Source organism: Xiphophorus maculatus, chromosome 18 (assembly GCF_002775205.1).
Source record: "Xiphophorus maculatus strain JP 163 A chromosome 18, X_maculatus-5.0-male, whole genome shotgun sequence".
Taxonomy (NCBI): domain Eukaryota; kingdom Metazoa; phylum Chordata; class Actinopteri; order Cyprinodontiformes; family Poeciliidae; genus Xiphophorus; species Xiphophorus maculatus.
This window is the reverse complement of record NC_036460.1, coordinates 10,546,306-10,563,227: the sequence shown is the minus strand read 5'-3', so window position 1 is coordinate 10,563,227 and position 16,922 is coordinate 10,546,306. Positions and strand designations below refer to the sequence as shown.

Below are 16,922 nucleotides of genomic sequence, written 5' to 3'. Positions count from 1 at the left end.
AGTGTTTTTGTTCTTCCGTGTTAAGGTGAACCCCCTGTTGCTCTGTATCACAAATAAAACCCCTCCAGTAATACTTGCAGCAAAAGACATGTAAACATTTTATTTACTTTCACTGCTCAATGGGAAGAAACACGTTAACAATAAAAATCAGACAGCAGTTTGTTATTTCATTATTTAGGCTGAATCATGATAAGCTGCCTCATTAGAAAAACTGCTACACTGCTTTCATAGACTTGAGCTTTTTTTGTTAAAGGTAGCAAACATCTCATTCATATTTAACTCTTTTAACTTTTAGGTAAATTAGAAGAGTTTGAAACGGGAGGGAGGGGCTGAGCAACTAGACCCGGTTCTGTGTTTGGGAGCCGAGAACAGAAGAGAGAACAGATAGAAAAAACAGAAGGCTGCCTTTATTTCTCACCGTCTTCAACGTAGAGCCCCTAAAACAACAAAATAAAATCTGAATATTTTTCTCTATTAAACCTGGTGCTTTAAGTGTTATGTTTAAATTATGATACTCCCCATATATTCATTTCTGTCTACTTATTTGTTCTCGGTCACCCAGGACATACCAAAACTGAAAAAGGCTTAAAAATAAAGCAACTTAAGTTATAATTTAAATAGCCCATAACTTGTATTGGGAGCCATTTCAACAAATCAATGTTAATGAGGAATTTTTTTAAGAGGTGTCACTCATTAAAACTTTAGATCAGATCGTCAGACTGAATAAAACTCGTATCTAAGCAACATTTGAATTTCAGTTTTGCTTCTCTGCAGGCTGCTTACTGAAATAAAACATGTTTGATGTCCATTACTTGTCATTTTGGTCCTGCAGCTTGAATGTGGTTTAAAAAGTTTTTTAACTTTAAAAAGTTTTTTAAACCACATTCAAGCTGCAGGACCAAAATGACACATTTTACGTTACATTTCAATGGAACTTCACCGACCCCCCCCCCAAAAAAAAATTGCTCATAAGAAATGTTCCTGTTTATGGTCCCCCCCTAATAATGAGATGGGATTTACGCCCTTGACTGCCACAGAACATCAAACACTTCAATTTCTTTTTATCAAGCTTCTCAAGACAAATTCAGTCAACCACAAGATGAACTTCAGAAAGAGCTATCCTTTGCTCAACTGACCTGATGTCAAAATCTGATCTTTTGACATCAAATACTTTGAGCAAAGTATAAGTATAAAAAATACTTATTCATCCAAACTACAGTGGATTCACTAGAAATGGATTTTACACTTAGAAGAAAACTTTCAGTATTGGTGTACTCACATGGATGTGAGCTGTACACACATAGTAAATAGAGGTTTTATTTCTGTGCCCAGAGGATCAGTTCTTGGAAAAATTCAGCAAAGAAATGGTCTTTCTAGGAGACACTCTAAGCTTTTGGGTAACTTTATAATTACAAAATGATCTCATTCAACTAAAGGTACATTTGATTTTTTAATTTGTACATTTGACATATAACCCATTCTGACACAAAAATAAATATTATATATTTTTTATATAATTAAATTATGAAAAAAGTAAACATATTGTCCTCGAAGTGAATTTGACAAGGGCAAAACTGTGATGGCAACTGGTCAGAGCATCCTGTACCTCTTGTGGAGAGTTTTGGATCGGAAAAGAGCACTATGTATTAAAAGAGGTCAAAAAATAAGAAAGAAGAAAATAGGCATGTATTACTACTGATATCCTAATTGATATTTACCATTATTTTTGCCTCAATAAGATTTTCGCTATGTTCTGTAGAATCCTGACGGTCTCACTCAGGATTGTTTTGTCAGGAAAAGGGAGACCAACACTCAGGTGGTGGTTAAGTTTTCTTGTAAATGCTGGATAAATGACTTTAATAATTTTAAGGTATTGGAAAAAGACTTGAATCTTAGCATAGGTTTTGCAGGGACAATTTGCACTGTCAAATGGAAGGAGGCTGGGCTCCACTCCACACTCAAGTCCCGCCTCACGCGTGTTTCTTGCTGGGAACTAAAACTATAAAATGAAGCGTTTTAGCACGATAACAGAGACGCGGTGTGAAGTTAGAGGTCACCTAGTGAACTGCTGTACGGACACTTGAGACAGACTGATGCTTTAACCAGCCAGCGCGCGGAGAGACGTCGCTGACCGGGTTTTTCTGTCACTTCCAAGCCGAAAATCCCTGCATCTAGTCGCCAGGTGAGGTACGGAGCAGAGCCATGGCGGGGGACGGTTCGGACCAGCGAGCCCTGCAGTATGAACAAACTTTGGTGAGTTTCACTTGTTGCATTTTGGCACTTTCGTATTTATCAACGGCAAGGGGCGCCGTATAGGGGGGGGGGAAGTTATGACAATTCAAAGGGCCCCTGACTAGCAGGGGGCCCTCCACATTTTTTTATTTATTTATGTATTTATTTTTTTGTTCATAGAATTTTTTTTAAAAAGGGGGCTCTGTCAATTACAAAATTAATTATATTGTGCTTTCTAAAATTGTTTTTAGCAGTAAAAATGAAATGTTACCACTCCCAGACCAAAAAGCACACATTTGCCCTGAATCCTCCCCCCTGGATCTGCATGAAATGGTTCGTTCCTGCTTGGAGCGCTTCATGTTCAGCAGCGGTCAGTACAAGACAAGAACGACTGTGGCAGTTTCTGTGCTGCTAAGAAAAATAATAAAGTTAAGTTTTCAAAAAATAGATAGACAGTGAAAGAAAACGGTAAAAGTGTCTATTTGTAACCCAGTTTTTCTCCGGGAGGTGGGTAGATTGTGTGAGATTATCAACCATTCTGCATAGTTAGCTTAGCTACAGACTACTGTTTGCCTCCATTTCACTAGCATTTAAAGAATAAAGGAAAAATATTACCAAGATATTCATATATTTAACTTGTCCCTGCACCTTTTACCACAGTTAACAGGTGAGTCAGTCAGCAGCAGCTCTAACCCATGTCCCTCCTGACCTGCCTTCTCCTAAGTGAAATTAAAGCTGCAGTATGTAACTTTTATAATTTTTAATTTTTTTTACATATTTGTTAAAACTGTCATTATGTTGTGACAGTATGGCATGAGAGATAATCTGTGAAAAATTTATTTCCTCTGCCTTCTCCCAGTACTATCTGGAGACAACTAATCAGAGACAGGAGAGTTTTAGTGCTGTCAATCACAATCTCATGTGGCTGCTCATCCCTATGCAGCAGCTAGCATAGCCTGTTGTGAATGCTCAGTCTAGTTAGCATAGCTACCAATGACAGGAGCAGATAAACATTTTCCTGTAATAAGTTGGTTTTCCACCATTAGCACACAGTGAGTGAATGAGGTTGACTGACAGCGCTAAGAGCGCTACTGGTCCTACTGGTTCTGATTGGTTGTTTTGGTCAGAACATTGCATTACTTTAGCTAGCAATAGTAGTTCAGGTAGGAGGTGGAGGAGATTGATTGTTTTCACAGATTATCTGTCTCATACCAAACTGTCACAACATGGTGACAGTTTTAACAAATATGGAGAAAACATATTTTTTATTAAAGTTACATACAATTACATTTTTTGTCATGGGGCCCAAGATTCCTGGGAGCACCCCTGATACTCAATCACATCACACATTAAATATTGCGTCCACTTCACACTTGAGCAAAAAACTGTTTAATACCAATGATCCTGCAAGAGGCCTCTATTTGTTCCAGTAATAGACTATGTCACTAAAATTAGGAGTTTCTGCATCCTGGACTTTATACTGATGGATATGTCCATTCATCTCAGGGCTAAATGTGTCACTTTTCTCCTCTGTAGATGTATGGGCGTTACACCCAGGAACTCGGGGTAACCGCCAAACAGGAGGCGGCCCGGCTGAGGGAGAGCGGGCAGGGGCGGTCTATCAGTGAGCGCAGCCGGATCCTGGACTCTCTGAAGAACGACAAAGGACGCTGCGCCAAGTGCCGCAGTAAGTACAAGCAAGCAACTCCTATTAGTCAGAATGTGGTCCATGTGAAGCTGCAGAAGTAATCTTTAAATTCAAAGTAAGTGTCGTAGATTTTATCTACAGACGTATTTTTTTCCCTTTTGGTTTGATTCTTATCAGGGTCTTCACATCTGCACCTGTAGGACGTAGCTGCTCTATCATGTTTCAGAGTGTTCGATAATCAGGTCTGCTGTGCACAAGTGAGTGGCCTTCATAACTGAAAAAGGTCATTTAACATCATACTTAAGAGGAGCTGTCAGTCCAGTGATTGGACCACTCTTAATAAGATTCAGACCTCTGACTGCAATAATGTCATTAAGGGTTTATCATGAAGGCCTTTTAATTTCAACCTGGCTCCTCTTTTTAATTAGTTATTGTCTTCCGGTGTCTATATCACAGGATATTAATTAAAAAAAAAAACATTTATTGAAAAAATGTGAGTCAAAAGTGTGTGTAAACACAGATTAGAGCGTAGATCTGACACTGTGTTTGCCTAATCAACCATTGTGATGATTGTTTTCATTACTTTGGTGACAGAAATACAATGCTGGAACCTCCTTTTTTGAGTCTGAACTGGATGTGGTTCTCAATGCTCAATTGCTAAGGAAGCTCAGGCTGTACTGGACAACAGATCAGAAAGCTATAAATTAAGCAGCATCAGATAATCACCATAACAAGAATTTCTTCTTCATTGTCTGTCAGCATCACATGAACTTTCAGAGCCCTGCAGTGAACAGGGGATTCATGTGAATCGTCCTTCAACTTTCTCTGGTTTGTTAGTAGTGAAAACAAGGGTGTGTGTGTGTATGAGAGCAAGTGTGTGTGACCGAGTTACAAAATGAAGTGAGATAAAGCAGAACACAACAGGAAAATATGGGCTGTTAACAGGAGTTGGAGGAATTTTTTGAGATTCGTGTGGCAGATGAGAAAAGGCTTCTGATTTCACCTAACTCGATAACTCTGGAGTGTTCCTCACTGGTATGTCTAACTTTTAAGACAAAACACACACTGTCCAACTAGCCCTACAAGATGTAGAATCTGGAATATTTCTCTTCTGTTATGAAATAATTTATTGAACCCAAAAAATTTAACCCTTCAGCATCATAAAGACGTTGTTCAGTTTAGAGCTAATATCAATTGTCAATGTTAAGTTTTAAAAACTTGACACTTTTAAAAACAGGATAAAACTGCACCCAAGTGTTGTACAAAGATAATAACACAATAAAATAAACTGATGAAAGAGAAAATAAAACTAAAACATCACAACAGAAAAGTTAGCATAGCAGGTCTCAATTAAATGCTAATGAATAACAATATGTTTCAAGAAGCGTTTTAAAATGACCCAGACTGCACTCAGCTCTGATCTGGAGTAGGAGCAACAACGGAGAAAGCCTGATCGCATTTGTGTCAACTGTGTTGCCCTTTAACTGATCTCACCTCGTTTTTCTAATTTCTGTTCTAAATAAGAAATCCCAGTTTTCCAGTATATATAACTCATCAGCCTGGTGTCACTTCTCATTCTGTGACAGCAGAGAGCCCTCTAGTGTCGCCAAAGCATAACTGCAGGCAGCTTGATCACCGTTTTTCCTGGCAGCTGATGAATCAGTCTTCCATTACTTCACCAGCTCTTGTACTCTTCAGATGGATCAGAACACCAGTAGAGGTGCCAGTGATTCAATTGATTAGCTCAGCAGGCCGCCGCAATTATGAGAGATGTTGTTTGGACAGCAGTTCAGCCTTATGCTCACTTGTATGCCTGCAGGAAAAAAAGGCAGATATGAACACATAGCAAGGGAGAGCCATTAAACATGCTGTAGAGGATGAAAGTATTTGGGAATCTGACACATTCAGACACTTTGTCATTTTATGTGCTTTATGGCTGCAGAAAATGTGTTGAGTATGTACAAACAAGAAGAAACACACTGCTTACAGGTGGCCCATATGTATCTATATTTTATTCATAACACACACTCGCATCTTGCTCATTTGTTGCGATGTAATGATGCTGAATGCTGCAGCCAACGGCATTATCAGCATATCATCAGCCATCTCTGTCCCCAAGGAGGCTGTCATTTTTTCAGCTGTCTTCAGTGTATGAGAGAGAGATAGAAAGAGAGAGTGGGGCTGTACAAGCTGTACCAGCCCCACTCCAGATATTCTTCTCAGTAAAACGCAGTGACAGCGGAGCAGCTTGAGCAGCAGGTATCATGTCTGTAGTTATTGCCAGCGGTGTCGCAGATTGTCGATAAGTCACAGCTGACTCGTGGCAGTTCAGACGACTATTGTTTGTTGATATGTAAACACGGTCATGTTGGATATTGTTATTTTGAAGAAATAAATAAGAATATTCTGATTATTAGGAGCTGCTAATCAAAGAACTTGGCTTTTCAAATGTTAAAGCAACAAGTCTAGAGTTTTCAGTGAAATTAGTCAATAGCTTTATAATATTGCTTGTCAATAAAACATCATATCTTGGTTAACTTTTCTATTTAGTTTCTTTTCCAAATTCCATACTTTGGAGTTTGATTCCAAATTCCAAAATTTATTCTTTATACACGGAACACTTTTTATCCTTTACTAGCTGACTACTGTGGAAATGGCTGCCATAAAGTCTTCATAAACTTATATCTGCTTATGTCCTCGTTTTATGTTTGGCCCATTTAATTTTCAAAATAAAATGGACTTTTTTTTTCATTTACTTCAACTTGTGTTGTGCAATTTTTGTTGTTGTTTTTTTTGCAAACAAAAAAACAACAGAACATTTTGTTGCAAAAAAACCCAAGAAAACATTTAAACATGTCCAAGCCATCAAATAAGGCACATGGTAATTGATCAGAAAACATATTCTGTTTTTGTCATTTTTTTTGTCTGCCTTTATTTCTGGATGCAACAACAAGCACACCACTGAACTGCACCAGTAATTGAGTATAATGATGATTTAAGGTTAATGATTTTGAATCTATCTGAGCATAACATTTTGCTTTATTTGGTTTCACTCTGTAATTTCAACTTCCTTGAGTTGCTGTATCCATTGTATCTTGAACCTGCAAACCAAATGGCCCAAATTTCACCTGTAAATCCTTCAAGTTCTTCATTTAAAGTTCAGCTACCCTTGCCCCACTGGTTGCACCCCACATCTTTCATTCCCTTACAAGATTGGGTTCAGTCTTGCATCAGCAGCTGTGGCTGCACCTTTGACCTTTACAAGGCTACAGAAAAGCTGAGTTGGTCTTTTTTTCCAGGAAACTGTTAATTTGTTCAAGACCAAACAAGCAGAAAGCTGTGAGCTTGTTAAGATTAGCAAGATGCACAGCTGCAACTCTAGATTCTAAAATTATCCAGTAATACATCTGTTCTCTTCTCACATGAGTGTTGTGCAATTCAGTTTCAATTTCATTTCAATCTGGAGAGACTCAGACGGCGAAAGATAGCGATTAAAAGGCTTTATTGACATACATGAATTAAAGTTCTTTGGCGCTTGGGCCCCGGCTGAGGACATCGAGCTGTGAATGACAGTAAGCTCGGATGAGCATTCCCGATGCTGGTTAGGAATGTCATCCCCCGGGACCCGACACTGGTGGTGGAGGTTGGTGAAGAATGCGAGCCTGGAGAGCCAGGAGATTGGAGGTGGAGAAGGGGCGGAGGTGGGTTGAGCGCAGCTGGAAAGCGGAAGATGCCATGGATGGAGGTCCTTTTCAACTGGGGCTTGGTCGGTGATTGGCCATGACGTGGCTTGGTCCAGCGTTGATAGGTCATCGATGGTGAGCGGGATGCACCGATTGGATGATGCAGATGGGGCTAAAGAGTCTTCCACTTTGAATTTACGCATAGGCTTCATAATACAATTTTTCTTTTTATTTGCTAGAACCCAATTTGATTCTTATTGAGCCAATAATGTATAATGATATAGTGACTTGTGAGGAGGATTTATTGTTATATCCCTCATTTTACCATTTTCATGCCTCATAGCGTTCCTTTGTCCCTTGTAGCTATCTCAGGTTTTCTAACATACTTTCAAACTTTTCACAGCAACAAGCTGCAACAGAAACATTCATTCAGTTTGACTTGCAGAGCACAGTTATTCACAACAAATCTTCTTGAGGCAGAGAGAAAACAGGTAGAACTTCCATCCATCCATTGTTTTCATTGCAAGTAAAGTTTATATTAAACAAAAACTAATTCATGTTCTCATTCACTTCTTCCTAAATAAACCCAATTCAAGAAACGTAGTGTAATGAAGTAAAGTGAATCTATAAATATCCTGATTAGATCAATGCATCTTAATTCAGTTTATCAGTCTTTATATAATTCCTGATTTCAAATAGAAAAGAGGGAGAAGAAAACGAAGATTAAGTGCAGTCTTTCCTGTAGTCCTTCATTTTTAGTGTGCATGGGATGAAGTGTCATGGTGGAGACTAGACCCTGAGCAGAACCAGACACAGGAAGGGTAGCCATCTGCCTCCATCAGCTGGGGGTTAAAGGACACACACTCTGTTAAATAAAGTCATTCATACATGCTGTTCAGTAAATGGTCCTATGAACGTTGATCAAGTTTTTATATCCTCTGATTGAACTTTGTAAAATATACATATATAATTTTTTTTTTATTCTTTCATGGTGAGAAATGTTCAGATATATTCTTTAAAGGGGTCATATTATGTAAAACTTCTAAAAGGAGTGCAAGCATAAATCCCAAACTGTCTTCTGTCAATAAGTTAATGTTTTTTGGTGTCTGGAGACACAATCGGAGTGGAGCTGGTCAGCAGGTTTTACCACCTTATGTGCTGTACAATGGCTGCTGGAAAAGACAAGTGTTGTTGACATCCAGGAATGGTTGCTGCTCCTTGATGGTTGTGCAGGAGTCTCGCAAGGGTCAGAGATGTACCATTTGTTTTTCAGCCATTTTCTCATGTATATATGAAGTTCGAATACAAGTATTGAGTTGGGGGATGAAGCCAGCAGCAGTTTATTTGCATAAAAATGCCAATAGGCCCTAAATCAGCTCATTCCAAAAGGAACATGATTTTTATGGAAAAAATATAATTAATATTTTTTGTGTAGGTCATAGACAATAGTCCCTCTTTTAAAGTTATTTTATGGCTTTAGATATAAATACAGATTGATCTTTTCTGCAAAACTTAATTCTTTCCTGGTTAATTCAAAGCACAAATAATGAAGCATTTCTTTGTGCTATTAAGTGAAAGTTTTCCCTTAAAACAGTCTGGCCTCATTAAACCTGACAGTAACTCTGAGCTGCAAAGCTGAATGATTTTCATCCCCCTCAATGCCTCCATTTGGAGAGCATAAATAGAAAAACAAGTGCCGCAGGAGTGAGCATATGGTATTTTCACCAACTGTTGGCTGTTCAACCAGCCGGTGCAGTCTGTGGGGAAAGGCTTGTTGCTGTGTGTGTATTGGTCAGCAGGGGGCGGCGTTGAACTTTACAGCGCTGCATTGTGACGGAGGCAGCAGGCGGAGGAGCTCTGGCAGAGATGAAAAGTGGACTTCATGGAGGAAGAGGGATCCTGGCAGGGCTTCTCTTCCTCTGCGGAGGAGTTTTTTATTTGTGTGTGTCTGAGTATAATCTCTGGGCATTCAGGAGCATCCTGTCAGCTTTCCTGTTCACACTACATCAATGGATCCTTCACAAATACTGTATGAATTTAGATATTATTCTACATTTTGTGAAGAGATTAATCTTAAAGGGATGGCCGTATTTATCTGAGAAAATCTTTCAGTTTGAAAATCAGATGTGACTTTTTGTACTTTTGTTCTAAAGGTGGAAGACATGAAATTCTGAAGATACCAGGAAAAAATAGGTCCATACACAACAGGTATAATCATTGCCGTAGAATGTAACTCACTGTGATGCCACAAAAAAATCCCAGGTAGGCTTTCTTTAGTGAGAGGATTATACTTGCCAAGACAAATCCACATCAGCTTCAGTTTGTTTTCTTTCTTATATATATATACAGTATATATATATACAGGGGTTATATATTATATATCATATATATATATATATATATATAAATGCATATATATAGTATGTGTGTATATATATATATAATATTCATTTTTCTTGTAAAAGAAAAGATGCCATTTAAAATCAGTTAGTCAAGGTTCTGAGGTTTTAAGGCATGATGATCTTTAACAAAAACATGATTTCAAGGTGTAACTGTGCTAAATTAAACCTTGAACAAAAAAGTGCCACATGATCTAAGAGAATTTAAAGCAGAAAACCAACTATTCTTTCTGTTGCTTAAATAACATTGTTTTCTGTAACCTTAACGTTATTCACCAAACAGTGGTTCCCATACTCCTGCTTCTAACCCAGAAAATACCTGTAAGCACGGACACAAGACAAATAATTTTAGTGTGTTAAATAGCTGTAAAGAATTGACTGGGGCAATTGGGTAAAACTGATGAAAGGATAAATTTTGTGACAATAACACCATTTGAAAATAGTAAAGGTTGTCAATTAAAGTGAAGATTCATTTTTTAATAAGACTGTACCAAAATTTGAGAATAAAAAATGTTTGCAATACTTCAAAGTTGTTTTGATATAAAATACAATCCATCATAGTCAGTTCAGATGTTACAATATCTTCTCCTCTCCTCAGAGGGAATTCTGCAACACAAAATCTGAATGAAATGTCTGCTTGTGTGCAGCTAATTTTTCTCCTGTACCAGTGGTGTTTACATTTGGCTTTAAGTTGTTTGTGGCAAGTTAAGATGTTAAAAATGCTGACAAACCTTCGCTTCAGTCCTTCTTTCTTCCTCCATCAATTTTGTAATTGAATAAGGAACTTCAATACTCTTTAAATAGCAAATATTAAAAAGTGACACCAACAAAACCAGGTGAACTTCCAGCTACCACTAAAGTTGCACACCAGACTGTAACTTTGCCCACTTAGCTCTGTACCATCAAACCCGTACTATTAAGTCAATTAATAGCAGCAGCAATTGATATAGTGATCAGAATTTGTTGATTTCAATAGCTTGAACATATTTTTTGGCAAGCAAGAATGATCTTTGGAAACCAATGACCTACTTGTATTTATTGTTTTTATGTTTGATTTATGGATGCAAAGAATGTAGAATAAACATTAACTGAATTAAAGTGTGCAGAGTAAAGTACCATTTTATTTTTGGATGAACTCTGGGAGTCTAATAAGCTGATATTAGTGGCATAATTAGTTAGGCTATCTGTTGCAACCACTTGCTTTCCGGATGGATTGCTTGTAGTTTTGTCAGCTGTAGTTGTAAAACGATTTGTGTCCATAAGAGTGATATGTAGCGCTCCTGCAGGTACCATGTCGAGACTGCATGGATCCTGGAGGACTCAAAATATTTCCAAAGAGCCAAAGTGTTCTTTCCTGTAAGTTAAAGCTTTCTTTTATCTAACTGCCTTATCTTGATACCAGAAACCAGCAGATTCTGCATAGAAAAAAACCCAACTTCTAGCCAATGGTCTTTTCCTCCCACCCCCTTCATGTTCATTACTTTGCCCGCATTGCTGCGGAGAGAATCATTTGTAAGCATGTGAGAGTCTACATGAAGAATCCTTTCTCAGGCTTGTTGTTCACTGTCCCCCTCTTCCATGCTCAGCCTCCCAGGGGCAACACACTCTAACACACGGTGTTAGCAGCTGTGTCCATGAGGTGATAAAATCCACACAGCTGCCGTTTCGTTTTCTGTCCCCTGACTCGTTCCTGCTCTCACGTTCAATCCACCTTGCACTGATATGTCATATAATTGGCTCCAAGATGACACGCGCACACGTTTCGCCTCAACAGGTGTGATGTCAGCAGGAGCTCAGCATGGCACCACATGTTGCCATGGTGACCGGTAGGCACCTAGCGACCAATGGCGCTCCCATGCTTTCGTGTTCATCTATCTAATTTTTTTTTTTTGTCCTTGTTGTCTTTTCGCCTTCATCACCTATCTTGTGGTCGTTGCTTTGTTCCTGTCCGTGTTTCTTCACCTATCCTTCTTTGATAATGATAGGAACTGGATGAAAATGTCAGGCCAGAAAACCACCTGATGAAACGCCTGGGCACAGACATTTTTCAAAGGACACAGACATGCAGCCAGAGCTAGCCAGTGAGACTTCAGAGTTCTCTTCTAGAGAATGCTTATACACCACAATCTAATAAACCAAACGGTGTGTTCGCAGCGATTGTTTCATAAAAGCCAAGATCAACATAAACAGAAGTGAATGTACCAGTGGAAATTTTGGGAGTTGTAAGGATTCTGATGAAGATGTTTGTCACTTTGTGTCTTATCTTTTAGACCTGGCATTTCACTTAAAAAAACAAAACAAAAAAACTCCACCTTTCAAGAACATACCAGTGACAGCTAAAGCTCGACAGAAATTCCTTACAAATATATGAGAATGGCCAAAAAAGAAAAATGTAGTGTTCCAGGCAAAGTGTAGACTGCAGTGTGTTTGAAATGTTGTAGTGGAAGTTTTAAAGAGAAACTAATGTCAGCAAACATCAAACTGAAGCGGTGTTATAATTAAGAGTGACACATAATTCCTCCTGAACTTCTGATCAAGTTGTTCCTAAAAACAACTTTGAGTTACTGCTGTTGAGGCTATTGAATGGGGGCTATACTGTATCACAAGCTTTGTTTTTGTTTAGTAAAGCATAAAAGGGAGGAATACAGTTGTTCTTTTGTGTGCTTAAGACTAGAAAAACTGCAAGAACCTTTTTTTTTTTTAATAGGAGGTAGGAGTGTAACGATATTCATGCAGACTGTGTCCGGTGCAGTCATGCATGGTTCAGTGCACGCATGTATCAAATAATAACATCTGAAGACAGGCAGAATGTTTATCAGCAACACTAAGTTCACAGATTGTATTGCAACTTTAAAAGTGACACCAGAGAAAACAGAATTGAATTACTCTCCTGAAACAACATCAGGGTGAATGGAAACACTGATACTGAAGAATAATCAGTGAAAGTCCAAATCCAACTGCCTACATTAATCAACCAGTCCAGAACACTGGGTAGAATACAGCTGTGCTTTTATGATCCACTAAGTACATCTGATTGTTAAGTGTTTGTACAGTCTTATTAAAAAATTTATTAAAAAAAGCTTAATTCCAGTTAGATCTAAAATAGCAAGTTTTTGTTTCTCTCGATTGAAACATACTGAACTGTGACTTTGAAACTGAAGTATGTAGCTGTAAAAGCTCTTTTCTTTTACAGCCGTAATGGAGGGTTTCCTGTGTTTCATGACTGTGACAATAGATCAAAAATAAAGTTGATTAATTTTAAACTGGTTGTTTTATGTTCATTTTAAGCCAGATGTTCTGTATTCATTTTTACCCATTTGATAAAAAAACACTCCCACACGAAAGACCTTGTGACTTATTAAGTCATAGCTCTGATGTGCGACAGTGCAAGGGACCATTTTTCTTGTTTTGCATGAGTAGCATTTTGTTAATTATCTGGTCTTAAAACATTAACCTGACCTGTTATTGAAGAACACATTTAGCTCCACCATGCGCATTCAATGAGCTTTTCAACACTATGCCGAAGCCACGTGTGCCCTGTTGATGGGCGCGTGTTTGTTGTGCTCCATGCTGACGCATGACGGGGGTGTTCAAGTGTCATTCACATTGAGGCACCTGCCAAGTCCAGGAAACAGGACGTGACACTCGCATACACGCAGAGTTGGTGGAACTTTCACTTTAATATATTAAGTAACCAAGGAGTCCAGACCTGCTCAATATTTGATCCTCTGCCACTCGAGCTGTGTGTGTGTAAGATCTTGAGCTGCTGTTACATTGCTTTTATTATGCAGGTTGTGACCCAGGTCCAGCTGGTTTATCAGTACACTGAAAGTTACGGACTGCCACACTAACTCACATTTATTATTGCTATCTTAAGGATGGGATAGATAGAGTGAATATGGCACTCAATACAGCCAGGACTAATCACATGGAAATGTCATGTGTAACATTTGTACACCTTTCACAAGGTGGTAAAGCCTCTGAAACTAAAAAAAAAACTCTAGCTGTGTGCTACTGGATTGAGGTAAACTTTGTTGATGTGAAAACTCTTACTAAAGGAAGCTGATTGAAAACTGATTCAAAATCAGTGAGGCACACAATGTTGTTAAAAGCCCCAAAGAAAAATGGGTTTAATTCATGTTGAGACATATCTGTCCAGACCTGCTCAATATTTGATCCTCTGCCACTCGAGCTGTGTGTGTGTAAGATCTTGAGCTGCTGTTATATCTCCTCGTTAGTACAGTGAGTATCCACGGCTGTCACGCGGGAGACCGGGGTTCGATTCCCCGACGGGGAGTGAAGTTTGTTTCAGGTCCCTCTTGAAAATGAGATCTAGATCTCAACGGGGTTTACCTGATTAAATAAAGGAATTAATTTAAAAATAAAAAAAAATCTTGGGCTCATCATTAAAGAGAGACAGAAACTTATAACAAACAAGGCTATTTTTTTGTTACAGCAATGTTACAGTGTTAAAGCTTCCAGTCTATTAGGAAACTGAATTTCTAACTGAAGATGTTAGAAATCTTTAAAAATCTCAAGAGTAAAGTAAACACCTGCATTCTGTATGGAACATACACAGTGATGACTGTTTAGGTAACAGGAAGGTAGGAAGTTGATCACTTCAATCTTTGTAATCATTCGTCTGTTTTAAGATATTCGGTCTGTAGTAATCATGACTTATCAACGATAGTCCATGGAAGGAAAGGTGTTCAACAAGCACTGGGGTTATAGATGAGGCTTAAATGGATCCACTACTTGAACATATTGGCCTAAATATATTGTAATTTTCTTATTAACTGAAAAAGTTGTTGTTTGTGAAACATAAAATGCATAATTATAAATAGTAAAAATGTTAATTCTTATTGTATTTTTAACCTAGATCATTATTTTTTTTACCTGGGGAAATTCAGGTAGGTTGTAGTGGACTCAAGCCTTAAAAAAAACAATGCAAGACATCAAGGTGATGCAGGCGGCCTACAAAACGTTTAGATTAAGGCAAAATGCCTCAAAGTTTTTATGTGGCGTTATACGTGTGTAGTGTATTGTTTTTACTTCTGAAATAAATGTTTCTCAAATGAAGACCTTTTGTTATAACTAATTATGGATCTCTTTTGATCCACAATTAGCTCAATTGTAAGAAAGGTTGGCAAATATTCTCATGGCTTGTTTTTTTACACTATGTACGGTACTTGTGTTCAAAACATCTATTTAGTCGTGATAAAAATTAGGAGACTACACACAGCCTGTTTTTTTTTATTTAGTATCAGTTTTAACAGCACTGTTCATTCAAATAACCCAACAAAAACTGGAGAAAAAAGAACTGTAGATTTTTCTGTAAAATATAATTAAAAAACAACTTCTGGTGAGGAACAAATTTGAACACCCCCACACATTTAAATGGTTGAAAATACACACAAGTTTGTACTCAAATTTAGTTTGTTTTCCTCCTTGATGAAGTGAGAGTAAGGTCTTGAAAGAACTGTCTGAGGCATTTAGAGAGAAGATTGTATCAGGTTAGTCTTGTGATTTAAAGCGGACTAAAGGAATTATAAATCAACTATTCAACTATGTGAAAAATAGTCTACAAGGAGAGAAACAACTGCTAACGTGGCCAAGGCTGAAAGTCCAAGCAAGTTCACTCTGAAAGCAGACCCAAAGTGGGGAATGGTTAAATTACTGGGAAAACATTCTGTTGGACAATCAAAATCTCAGTTTCCTCAAAGACTGTTGTGTTTGAGCATGCTGCAGGGAACCTATCCCGATTACATTACATGGTGCTGCAAACAGCATTTTGACTCTGACTTTCAACAAGTATAATCTTCCAATGGCATAATCAGAGGTTAGACCATCCATCTCAACAGTCGTCACCAGAGAGACTCACTGGGTCGCCAAAGTCATTGAGTTTCTAAAGTCACTGGGAGCTGTTTTAAAGAATAATGCTGCACCCTGGTCAAATTCCTCAGTCTGTCGAAACACTGAAAAATGCAGGACTCTGAGGGTGAATAATGAGGGAGAGCAGGGTAAGATGGAGCATGCAGCCATGAGGAAGGGTGGTGTATGGATTGTTCCTTTAACTTAATAATAAAGTAGTGAAGGAATAATTGATCTCAAGTTTAACCAGATTAATTTAGATTTTGGAGCAACTTCTGGAAATATTTTTTGTATCACGGTGTTGAGCGTAAACTGCAGTATTACCTAGTCTTACAGTTGGCAAGAGTTACAGTGAAAACAAATTGCCTTGATGAAGTGCAGTTTGGGCCACAGATCAGAGTTACTGCAGTTTTCCAATGTGGCGCTGAGGTTACTGTAAATCACTTACCTCATTGCTGATGGGCTTTACTGCAGCTGCTCCACCATAAACGGTGGAGTTTTATTAATGCCATGATTAATTTTTATGTGTTTGGATTGTGATATCAGCACATGCTTTATACAGGGCAACTCCTCGCCGTAAAACTGAGGCTTATTGGTCAAAGGCCACAAAGAACTTAGATGTTACTTTGCTACTAACTTTTTAAAGTCTAGTTTCAAACTTGTTCTATCTGTTGTATGCCTCATTTTGTAACCTTTCCCTGCTAATCTGATTTGTTGTATTAAATCTTTGCTTCATCTTCCTGATCTCAGTTATCTTAATCTCACTTTCTGTCTTTTTCCAACCTCTCTGACCTCTCCTTCACTTTTTCTTGTTTGCTCTTGCTACTCAGCTCTCTTCACTTCCCTCTTGGATGACAATCCATCAGCTTTTCTTATCCCTCCTCTTAGGCTGTGTGCAAGCTGAAGCATAAGGGTTACTGTGCGCCTTCTGCTCCATCCATTTGAGCCCCATGTTTTGAGTTATTACGCTCTAATCCTCAGTGAGACCAGAGCCTGTCCACAACTCACTTTCCCCCCATACCTTACTGATTTGTTTCCAAACTGGGCTGAAAGGTGCGAACATTTTACCCTTTTCATTTATTTTTTCAT

At 38.3% G+C, this 16,922-nt stretch overlaps 1 protein-coding gene across 2 annotated transcripts in view; it reads left to right on the top strand.

Moving 5' to 3' along the window:
• The first annotated feature begins 2,007 nt into the window (after positions 1 to 2,007).
• Positions 2,008 to 16,922, top strand: part of LOC102223731 (chloride channel protein 2) — a 90,871-nt gene continuing 75,956 nt past the window's right edge. For both annotated transcript variants that reach the window (XM_023350704.1, XM_023350703.1), the window contains exons 1-2: positions 2,008 to 2,253; positions 3,769 to 3,919. In XM_023350704.1, the coding sequence (XP_023206472.1) occupies positions 2,203 to 2,253; positions 3,769 to 3,919 (202 nt within the window). In that variant the 5' untranslated portion in view covers positions 2,008 to 2,202. The remainder of the gene's footprint in view (positions 2,254 to 3,768; positions 3,920 to 16,922) is intronic.